This window comes from Gopherus evgoodei, chromosome 3 (assembly GCF_007399415.2).
Source record: "Gopherus evgoodei ecotype Sinaloan lineage chromosome 3, rGopEvg1_v1.p, whole genome shotgun sequence".
NCBI lineage: Eukaryota > Metazoa > Chordata > Testudines > Testudinidae > Gopherus > Gopherus evgoodei.
The window spans coordinates 156,815,978-156,828,458 of record NC_044324.1 but is presented as its reverse complement, the minus strand read 5'-3'; the positions used below and the strand labels follow the sequence as shown (position 1 = coordinate 156,828,458).

At 37.4% G+C, this 12,481-nt stretch overlaps 1 protein-coding gene across 1 annotated transcript in view; it reads right to left on the bottom strand.

Annotated features, from left to right (window-relative positions):
* Positions 1-3,626: 3,626 nt before the first annotated feature.
* Positions 3,627-12,481, bottom strand: part of FEZ2 (fasciculation and elongation protein zeta 2) — a 72,090-nt gene continuing 63,235 nt past the window's right edge. Inside the window, exon 10 of the mRNA XM_030557099.1 lies at positions 3,627-9,367. Within this exon, the coding sequence (XP_030412959.1) occupies positions 9,351-9,367 (17 nt within the window). The 3' untranslated portion in view covers positions 3,627-9,350. The remainder of the gene's footprint in view (positions 9,368-12,481) is intronic.

Genomic DNA, 12,481 nt, shown 5'->3' with positions numbered 1-12,481 from the left:
AGCAACACTCCAATGCAGAAACTACAAAACTGGAACCACCAAAAAGGAAAATCAACCTTCTGTTGGTGACATCTATCTCAGATTATGAAAATGAACATGTGTCGATCCGCACTGCTTTGGATTGTTATCGAACAGAACCTGTCATCAGCATGGACACGTTCTCTGGAATGCTGGATGAAGCATGAAGGGGCATATGAATCTTTAGAGTAACTAGCATATAAATATCTTGTGATGCCAGCTGCAACAGAGCTATGCAAATGTCTGTTCTCACTTTCAGGTGATATTGTGAACAAGGAGGCAGCATTAGCTCCTGCAAATGTAAACAAACTTGTTTGTCTGAGTGATTGGCTGAATAAGAAATAGGACTGAGTGGACTTGTAGGTTCTAAAGTTTTACATTGTTTTATTTTTGAATGCAGTTATTTTTTGTACATAATTCTACATTTGTAAGTTCAACTTTCCTGATAAAGATTGCACTACAGTACTTGTATTAGGTGATTTGAAAAATACTATTTCTTTGGTTTTTTACAGTGTAAATATTTGTAATAAATAAATATGAAGTCAGCACTGTACACTTTGTATTATGTTGTAATTGAAATGTTTGAATATGTAGAAAACATCCCACAATATTTAAATAAATGGCATTCTATTATTGTTTAATTGTGTGATGTGATTAATCACAGTTTTTTAAATCACACAATTAATCACGATTTGTTTAATCGCTTGACAGCCCTAATTTAGAGGTTCTCTCTTTACATCTCTGATCTGTCCAGCCATGATCCATCAGTTCCAATCAATCTCCAGAATAAATGTTTTGTCTTCTGTCTTGGAACAGAGGGCCCTGGTTCTGTGGAAATGCCCAGCATAGAGAATCTATCGTCTCTTCTGGATTTCCTCAACAGCAGTGGCCTTGGTGATGTCAGATTAGATGACTCTGGTACTGAGTGCTCAGTCTCTTTTGAACTGGAACTTGGTGCTGAGACTGTTGGTCTAAGTACCAAAGTTTTCCTGGAACTGGAAGGGCTCTGAGCTGAACCAAGTCTCTTTGTTTTTAACCACATAATTCATTAGAAATCTCAAATCTGGAGGATATGGTAGATAAGGCTTCCTGCAGAAGAGCTTGGAGTCTGTTTTGCTTCTCCTTTCTGGAATCATGGTGTGAAAGTGCTGCAAATGGAGCAACATGAAAGAAAATGTCCTTCCCCCAAGCATTTTAGGCAGAGAGCATGGGCATCAGAATCCGTAACAATGCACATCTCTTTGATCATTGTGTTCTGATCTTTGGATCTGCCATAATAGCCTAAAAAAACTAATACTAACACTTAAACTAACTCTAATGCTATGTAAAAAAAACAACTAAGCACTTATCCCAACTATTTATATGATCTTGATCCATAGAAGATTGTCATCCGTCCATGTCAGAGGAACTGAGGCAGTAACTGCAAGCACCCTATTTAAAGTCACACCCTTTGTATTCGGAGCCTGGGGGCAGGGCAGGAAAGGCTAGGACTGCTAGTAGAAGGCACCATTCAATGGGATCAGTCAGTGCACATCCCAAGTGTGGGGATATGCAGAGGACACTAGAATAAAAGCTACAGTTTATTTTTTTTCCCATTCTGGCTCCTGACTCCAACATATATAATCCAGATTCAGTAGGGCAGTATTTACTCCCAGAATCACACACCAGTTAAGATGGTGAGCCAGATATGGAAGAGAGGAGTATTACCTGCACACAAACTGCCTAGAGTTCACGGCCAAAGCATGTGCTATAAAGAGGCTCATGAAGACAGTGTTATCCTGTTTTATCAAATATATAAACAAGCTGGGGTTCCGAGGCAACAGAAACAGCCAACTCTAGTGAAGGTGTGCTGGGAATACTTCCTTCAGCACAAATTGCTGTACTTGCAAAGCACATTCCTGGGCTATTCAGGATAGCAGCAGGCTGGAGCTCCCCATACTCTGTGTTCGGTGGCTGAACTGTCACAGAGAATCATCTCTCTCATCCAAAGGAAGTGCACCCTCTAAGGCTGGGTCTGTTTACCTCCTGGCTATGCTGGCAGCTGAAGCAAATCTTTAGGTTAGCTGTGCAGCAAAATAGCTAACTGAGCTTCTTTCAGCAGAGTCTGAGATATCAAGTTCTGACTATAACACAGGCAGACAGTTCACTGCCACTGAAGTGTGCTTTTCTGCGGGCATGTAGAAATCTAGCCTACATCCTACATATTATGCCAATTTTGTCCACGATCCTTGATTTTGTGTCTTTCAACATAAGAGAATATGAGATAGGATAGGGGGCCCTTAGAGCAAGGGCCAACTATTAATGTCCTTCCGAAAGCCATACCTATCTTTCTCCAAAGCTAGGTAAACTTGAGGTAGCAGCAGGAATCAGAAAAGGAGCCAAAGGTCACTTTAAATGTGGCTAATTTGTCAAAGGGCTAATTCTTTACACCGAGTGACTCATTCTTTTCCATTTGGTTCTTATATTGTCCACAGCACAATGTTATCTGAGTGCTTCGTATTTGGAGGTTGGCTCTAACGAAGACTTTAAACACAGTATATAAGGAGCTCTTAAGTCCTGACAAATTCAATTTTCCTAGGAAGTTTTTGAGGCAAGTTATGATGTTCTCCCCACTCCTCCTCCTCTCTACTTTGTGAACAGAACAACATTTTCTGTTAAGTTTCTTAAATGCAAGTCCCAAACTGAGAACCCATTACAAGATATTGACCAGAAAACAAAAAGGATTTCAGATGTTTACCTCGTCAATTATGTTAATTATGGCTAATCATCTGCACTCTCTCTGATAGGTTTAAAGACTAAATTAAAAAAAATCTTCTTTAATGCCATTATTGTTTTCCTGTTGCATATCATGGTATCTTCAAATTGTTGTACCAAGATTTTTTACGTACTGAGAAGATAAAAAGAGAATTAAGAAATAATTGGTTTCTCTATTATATATCCAGGTATTTTAGAGACTGTCCACTAAAAACTATTTTTTCCACTGAATAGTGGTATTCTAGGTCAAGCATAGCATTGTTTGTATGAAAAAATGTTTAGTATAAGTTCTATATGTTGGATAACAGCAGTAATAAAAAGAATGAGAGGACATTCCTCAGGGTACCCCCTAGATAGAAGGATTTTTTTTGAAGATACAAAATTAACTGAAATTTTAGCAGCGCACTAGATGACAGGACATTTTGTGTCTTAACTGAAACCATGCAATTGCTAGACATACATTCTAAATTCCCAAGTGAGCTGGGCAATTGCCTTTTTTGACATCTAGGGATATTGCCAGCATCTGGGAAATCTGGTTGTATCACTGGATTACAGACATCTGTGTATTATCAAACCATGAGCTTGATTATAATCTCAACAATTAAAAAGGGACTAATTTCATTGCAGAAAAACTGGTGAGATCAGAATCTGGTGCTTTATGTTTTAACAAACAAACCCAATCTGGACATATTATTCACAGCTAATTCTAATTTAAATTGGAAGAACTTTTACATATACGTTAGTCATATTTTTTGTATCCTGTGCCTTCCGTCTGTTCTCTAAAGTTACCATTGATTCTTTGAGAAATCTGTATGCCATTTTCTGTATTGAGAATTTATAATAAATGAAATATGTTGATATTTAATATTATTTTTATTGAATACAGTTTTAAATAAAGGCAATACCTAAAGGGACTAGACAGAAAAATATTAACAAACAGCATGGAGCACAAGGTCATAATGTGAGGAAGACATTAGCACTTAGAGAAGAAAAAATAAATAAATAATCAATGCAACACTTGCAATGAGCCTCATAGAACCATCAAACAGAAAAATGTAACGATTAGTCCCCTGCTAATGGGATGTATTAATCAGTGCTGTTTGCAACCAGTTCAGCTACCAACAGCCACCATGCTCAAAAAAGCATAAATGATAGAGATGAAATCTGAGTTAGGCTGAAAGTAAGAATTTGAATAATGGGACAAGAGATTAGGTTGTAACTCAGAACAAAGCGTTTGCAAACAATACTTTATGCTTTCTTGGCTTTAGAACAGACATATTAAGAAATGGGATAAATTAACAACCTTGTCTGTGCAAAAACCATCTTTAACACTTCTTGTTCAGTATTAGATCTGCTTTATGGAATCTCCCAAGAGTCTACTAATATCTATTACATTTGTTTGGAAAGATCTTGAGAACTACAATGGGTAACGAATAAGGAGTAATGTCTCAACTCCTGATATTTAACCCCAGATCTTTTAATTTCAGGGTTTCTCCCTAGGCTTTTAAAAAAAGTGCCTTCAGTTTACATAGGGCCCATTGTGATAAAGTAATACAAATACCCTCTGACTCAGATCCATGCCTCTCTCCAGTTTTATTTTTTTAACTTGTGGTACTTTGTGATGGAAATTTTGAAAGACTTCAATATTGTGCACCTGAATTTATGGACAGACATTTCTGAAGCTCTAGACTCTTGTGCAAAGTATTAAACATAAAATTAGGACCAATACCCAAAATATGAAATTCACCCAAGTCCACTAAGGTTTTAAAACTGCCCCAACATCCAATACAGTCCATCTTCTCAGAAAACGCCAGGCAGAAAAGAGGTGAGCTTTGCTGAGTGACCTGATGATCAACAAATCTGGGCTCTGGTGGATCAATGGGGACAACACATTTTCAAAGTGAGATTATTTCACTAAAAAAACCAGTGCCTTCAGTCCCTTCCTGACAGAATTAGAGGGATGTTAGGTTAACGTGTTTCAGTGGATTTTAGCTGTCATAGCTGGAGTCGTAGTTGAAGAGGTAGTTCCAGAGCTACCTATGACCTACACCATTTTAGGGCTTTATAAATTAAAAACATCTTAATTAATGTGGAAATTATAGGAAGCTAGTGTTGACTGATTATCATTACAGGTGTGAAGTGCTCTGCACTGTTGCCAAGCACACAAGCTGCCACATTTCTGCACTAGCTGTAATTTCCGGGTGGTATTTAAAGCATGTAGGATGGTGATGTATACAATCTGGAGGTGACAAAGGCATGAATTATGGTGGTGACATCCAAAGAAAAGGTCACAACTTCCTGACCTAGCATAGGATGATACAAAATATCTTGGCCACTACAAGAAACAGCTGAGGATCCAGTAAGACACAGCCCTTTGCAGAAGAGCTGATATTATTGTTGATGTTTTACTGGTAGTTTTGCCCCAGACAATGAGCATGCTTTCCTATCTGGACTGAATCTCAACTAGTTTGCCCTCTTATTCCAGCCAGCGGGTAAATCTATAAAATGAACTACCTGAATAATGAAATGGTGTGGGGGGGAGAAATGTATATCAGCTTTCTTTGGTGAACACCGATTTTTGGTGATTTATACCACTTAGGTTTTTTAAGACATCTTGCTCCCAGATCTGTCCCAAATTAAAAATGCCTAGTAGGGGCCTATCCTTATGAGTTAGGGAACCCTGAAATTGTCAGCAACTGCTCTCCAAAGTCACACTCTCAGTGCTCTGGAAATATCCAGGAGCTAGGGGAATTCTGACTCTTTGAAAAAGCACAAGACACCAGTATTGCTCCAAGGCCCAACTGCACAGAGAGCCTTAAGTGCGTAAAAGTTACAGAAAAAAGTTACTAGCAGGCTGCAAATTATTCGCTGGTTGGGTGCACATTCGGGGCGGCTCCAGGCCCCAGCATGCCAAGCGTGTGCTTGTGGCAGCAAGCTGCGGGGAGTGGCTCTGCTGGTTGCCACGAGGCGGCAGGCAGCCTGCCGTGCTTGGGGCGGCAAAATGTCTTAGAGACTCCCCTGTGCACATTACCCATTTTCAGCTTTTGTTGCTCAGTGCCAGGCTTTTATAGGCGAGGTTTACACAGAATACCTACACAGGGACAAACATGGCTACAAAAACAGTGCATACAGAATACTTAAAAAATACAATTCAGTCTGGTAGGGCAGACAATTTTGTCAGGAACTTCTCCAAAGCTAAGGACATTTTTAGGAGGTTCAGACTACATAGTATATTTGGTATATCCTTTGCACTTTTTTGGGCAATGTCTGTTTTCCTACAATGTTAAATTCTAAGACTATTATTTCAATTTTTCCCCAAATGCTTTTCTGATTTTTCCACTACCTGTGTTCCATTTCTTTTCTCCTCTTCTCCCATGTTCCTAGCACCTTGCATTTCCTGTCTGGGCCCTCCATTCTCCCTAATTAGTTAATCCACCTACCCTCGTTATCTATCATCTCTTACCTCCTTCCCTTGCCCACTCCAGGAGTAGGGGGTAAACAGGGAAACTGACAGCATTGGTTTCTTTTACCTATTTAAAGAGGGAAAACGCTCATGGGGACATTTCTCTCCTCATTCCTAACTCAGCAGAGGGCCAAGGAATGATCAAGCCTGGGGAAACCTCTCCCCTTTTTGTGGTAAAGGAGGTGTAGAGTACTGTGGTTCTCTGCATATTCCTTTCTCATCCAAGGAGAAGACGGTAACTCAGGAGACACCTCTGTCCCTGCCTTTCCCAGCTTAATGTCTTCTTCGCTTCCCCCACTGATAGGGCTTGATTCTGCAACCACTGACTTCAGTGGTTCAGGATCAGGCGCACACATCTCTGTCCTGGCTTTCCAATATTGTACTCAGCAAAACAAGTCCAGTAGTTGCAATCCCCAGAATCATTATCGTATTAAATAGTCACCTCAATTCTCAGGACAAATAACTTCATTAAAGTTTCAGTTGCTACAATACATAAAGAAAACAATACAAAATATCAAAATATTAGTTAAAAAAGCCTACAATATAATTTAGCTAAGTGTCCCAAAGAAATGTTAGAAATAGGATACTCTGCAATCACTTGGTATCACAAATGGAAAAGTGATGGGTACAATGGAACAATTCCATATGCTTCCCCCAGAACTAAAACTATTTAAAAAGTATGGAAATAATAATAAATGTACATAGATTTGAGCATCCCCATATTACATACAATCTACATATTTTGCTTTGAGGGAAATTTTGCCTGCATCTGAATGTTGATGAATAACGTGCAGGGAGCATACTGAAAGATCTACCTGGCACCTTGACTCCAATTGCATTGGGATTTCGTACCTTTGAGACTGACGAGGCAATGTGGAACTTGAGTCTGAACTGTATGTTGAAATTCAGCTCTAACAAAAAGTACAACTCTAGTAGGACACCATTCAATTCTACTGTTTTTGAGAACTTCTTCTTGAAAAAAGCAGCACAGTCCTGGAGTTGGTCTCACTGAATGCACAGAGGAATGCCAAGCACTAATGGGTTCTATCTGCAAGATGCTGAGCACTCTGGCCCTGATCCATTTAAGCCTGTGTAACTTTAAGTAACTTTAACATAAGTAGTCCCACAGAAATCCAGTATCTTAAGTTCTTTGCTGGATCAAGGCCAGAATGCTCAATATCCTGCAGGATTGACCTTATTGTCAGACATTCATTTTAGGACTAGACAGCACCAGAAGTACCTTTGAATAGACCTGGCTTGGAGATAAATAATGGTTCTCACCAGGTTTGAAGTCACTGATCTGTTGGTTCCTAGTTTCTATAATGAAATAATGGAATAGATTATTTCTTAGTTGAAAACTAGAAGACAGTAGGTTGAAATGAACATTCTACAGAAAAACAACACATTCAGCAAAAAAACCACAAGGAATGCCATGTTGAATTCACAACATATCAGCAGAGGAACAATATTTTTCTTTACAGAAGAACTATTAAGAAAAAGAATATAACAGGCAAGACTCTCTTCACAGAAACGGTAACCATTTAAGCAGATCAGAAGGAGCATCTCATTGACAGGTGAAAATAATACTTAGCCATTATCCTGCTCAAGAGGTTGTCCACTGCTGACCAAGCAGTGTAATGGCTATAGATCTGAGTTCTGAATATTCTGCAAAAAAGACAGGCACAACGGACACATAATACTGAAGTTCAGTTATAACACTGTAACTGAATCTAGAAGGAAAACTTGCATTACTGAGTGACATGTTCTAATAATGTGCTCTGTTAATCAAGTGGAAGAACTCATATAGTATCTACTACTAATAATCAGATTCTTAAAAGTATTACATTGTGAAAATTATTCTAGAACAGATTCTTCATCACTAAGATTTAAGATAAAGGAAACAGAAGCAAATTCTTGAGAAATTTTTGATTATAAGCTCTTCTGAATTGTATCTGCTATGTTTTGTACAATGGCTGGCTCTGGGGGCTTCTATAGTATAAATATAATAAATATGGAATCAAACCAAAAACAGTTTGTTTCTTCTTCTATTGGCATTTACTTCTCTTTTCACACCACTGGACTTGCTCTAAGACTAGCAAAGATATTTAATATGATTTATAAAATATGTTCCCATCAGTGACATCCAGGTACAGGTCTAACATCATTACAGACAGGGAGTTACAAGAGCCAGATCTGTAGGATGTTTATAAGTACAATGGGTATGAAAGTTCAACATAACAGTCTTGGAAATGAAATGACCATTTCTCAAACACTACACATAATTAAAGGACACTGAACATCTTAAAATATTGTTTAATACTGCAGCCTCTAAAATATATCCAAATATTTACCATGAGTACTAAAATGATAGCATTAAGGAGGAACATACCAGGTCTCAACAGACGTAATTATTAAAAACTGAACCAACAGAAAATGAGAGTGATGAAGAATATCATCTAATATTTTGAAGTTTATGTAAATCAGGTAGCAAGTAAAGGGAGCAGAGATACTGATTCTTCCTCCTGAAGAGCATCAAACATTTGTTCATGTCTGAACAATACAGTATTATAGTTTTAATCTGAGTTACTGCTTTGTAAAAAAAGTGTTCAGTGCCAGTTTTCCACTATCACTGTTTTGGTGTCACTGAAGAACTTCAGTGGAATTCTTCAGTGCAGGCTTGGCTATGATCCCTTTTGCAAGTCTGATATAAGACAGAGGTTTGTTTTTTTTTTTACACTGCAGATTAGTTAAAATTATAGGCTTATTTATTTACAGTATTTAAATTTAGTTTTCCTTCCCCAACAATGAATATGTGGGAGGGGATTACTATGTTACACAATGTAAAACAGATTTTAAAAAGCCAAACCAAAGCTTGTGAGTAAAACTGTACAATGTTTGTCTATGCTCAAGCACACTGCACCATCAAATGAAAAGCGTGTAAGTTCTATCCTCATGCCCAAAAAGGCCTACTGTATGATTCAAAATTCCAAACATACATGAAAGTAAATACTACAGGTTTAGATACAGTGCCAAATGGAAAGAAAATACAATGAACTATCTCTGGAAAGCTCTTGTCACAGGAGGAGCCTGGTTACTTCTGAAGTAAAGCAGCATTTCATGTCGGACAGAGAACTGCAAAAGAACCACAAAGATACAGGCCATAAACCTCATTGAACACAGTGTGCATAAACACACATTGCAGGTACAGTAAACAAACATGAAGATGCTTAGTTCTATACTCTAAAGCAGTGAAATAAAATCTAAATTGAAATAGAATAATTAAACTGCAACCCTCTTCCCAAAGAAAACTCTTATGACAAAAAATACTATCACTACACTATATTACACAAGAATGAGTTAACTAAAGATCATGTCTTAAATATGGTGTTTTTACACTTTACATTTAACAAGCTTTCTATCCTGAGGAATTAATTATAATTTCACGGCAACCATTCAGAAAAAGTGCAATGTGCTACCATGCAGGAATATTAAAGTATGTATTGAAATTTCAGATGACAATTCTAAGCTTGATGTGTGTACCCTGTGTATCACGTAAAGTGGAAGACAAAGACATGTCCTTCACATGTTTCTCATTCCTGTTTTGCATCTAAAAGATACCAACCTCAGAGCAATCCAGCTTTCAAACCAACGCTAGCAGCAACACAAAAGCAAACAAAGAAGTCAGGTTGTAACAAGAAACACAAAAACTTTAAATAATAAGACAAGAAAATAAACTCCCTTATTATCAGAAACATGTTCACAATTTTAAAATAAAAAACACTGACAGTTACCTTTTTGGCCTTTTAATTAAAACAAAAATTCAGTTTCAGCCCTTTTTGGAACTTAAAAGATTAGGTGCGGATAAAAGAAAGCTCAAAGATGGAAATCATATCACTTCCACAATCTAAATAGTCCAGGGGTCGAAGAATAATTAAAAAACTATTTAATTTGACAGAAAGACAAATACACACATTTTCTTCCATTTTACTTGGCGGTATGTGTAGCAACATTTTTCTTGAACTACCTTCATAACCACTGTTTTTTTCATTATGGGCAATGAGGCAAGAATACTCAGATTAGTTACAGTTTAATCCGGTCAGTTTGTTACTGTAAGAATAGAAGATTTTAAAAAGGAGCTTACACTGGTGAAGGGTTCGTATGAACTTAATAAAGTAATTTTCAAACTTATAAAGTCTTTGTGTCAAGAACAAGGAAATCTAATTGGCTTTCATAGATGAGTTTTTCACCATGGTAGTATATAATGTAAGGCAAAACAACTACTGTAATGTATTGTTAAGGCTAGAGATTTAATTCAACTAATCAAAAGATTCAAGTTATAGGTATCTATTTAGGGTTTTTTACAAGTGGCCATCAGCAAATGTATCTTTGGCCCTTTGCATTCATATATTTCAACAAAGTCTATATATAATCATGCCACACAAGAATGAAAAATTCTACATACTATATTCTTACCAAATTACAGAAATGTTTATTCCTTGTGTATAATGATGTAATATTTACTAAATAGCATCCGTTATTTCATCGTGCAATGAAATTATAGTATTGTAATGCATACTGTATGCAAGTAGGCAGAGTGAAGGCTGCTGTGAGAATATTAAAGGGACATGATTAACTTAATCATACTCATCTGAACATTTGTACCTACTATTATTGTAAGTAAAACCTAAGAACACTCCACTAGCTGAAATTACATTCATCTCTGCTCTGCAGTTGGCACAAAGTGCTGTAAAATGCACAAACTAAAATGTTATTTCATTATTTCCCCTGCTTTTGTTGATCTTTCACATGATAATGAGAAGATTTTTTTTTAAAGAAAAATATGATTGTAAAACCACTAAATTGGAACATTAACTGCAGAGAAGGTATAACATCCAAAAATACTTTTAACTCATTATTTGAAATTTCCAATTTCAAACTGATAGTATACTTTTATTTAACTGAAAATTTTAAAATCTTGGCCTTGATTCATTAATATAGATTTTTTGTGACACTAAAACACCTCTCTCTCCTTCAGATCACTAACATCTCACTCTTCTGCTTCCTCCATCCTGCTTGGGATTGAAACATGGCTATTATGTTTTTCAAGAGCCAATCATATTCACAACACTTGCACAACACCTTCAAAAGACAAGCCTGAGAGCGTAAATTCATAACTTTGCTACACAGTGAAAATCATGGACTTAACAAAGGACATTGTATTTATGGCAATCTGTAACCCACTAAAACCACCTCTTTGTTTTATGATTGCAGAGGTTGTTAACTGGCCACTTCTCTTACAATGTGTGTTAACTACATGTGCTAAACAATCTGTCCACTTTGTATTTAGCGGTCACACTTTGGGTATGTCTACACTGCAATTAGACAAACATGCCTGGCCCATGCCAGCTGACTTGGGTTTGCAGGGCTAGGGCTAAGGGCCTATTTACTGTGATGCAGATGGTGGGCTCAGGCTGGAGCCCAAGCTCTGGGAACCTCCTACCTCACAGGATCTTAGAACCTGGGGTCCAGTCCAAGCCTGGACTTCTACACCACAATTAAACAGTCCCTTAGCTTGAGACCCAAAAGCCTGAGTCAGCTGGCATGGCCCAGCTGCGGGAGTCTATTGCAGGGCAGATATACCTTAAGAGTATCTTCCCAGACCTGAAGAAGAGCTCTGTGTAAGCTTGAAAGCTTGTCTCTTTCATGAAGAAAATGGTCCAAAAGAATATATTACTTCACCCACCTTGTCTCAGTCATATTCAGAAAGATTTAAACACATCTGGAATGCAGCCCAGACGTCTGACTGAATTTCACAAAAGTAAGTATTTCCATTTTAGATCTAAAAATCATACACTGACTTATATATTGCTGGGTAATGAATTACAAGGCACTAAATACAAATCACTAAGCCCCTTTCATTACCAGTACCATAAGGATGGAAAACAATGGTGAATTGTGACAAAGACAAACAAAAGGATTTTAGACCACATCAAAAATAGTTTGGACAAAAAAAAAGGGAAATATTAGTCCATTGTGCAATACCACGAAAAGACCCTATCTGGAACTGTGAATCTAGTTTTGGCAACTGCCTCTGAAGGTTACACATTTTAGAGAGGATCCGAAGAACTACTACATAACTGATCACTGGAATGAAGGGTCTTGGCTATGAGGATAAGCTGAAGTCACATTTTAAAGTAATTTTATTTTTAACAGTCGTTTTAAAGACTTTTTGAATGGCAAACGCAA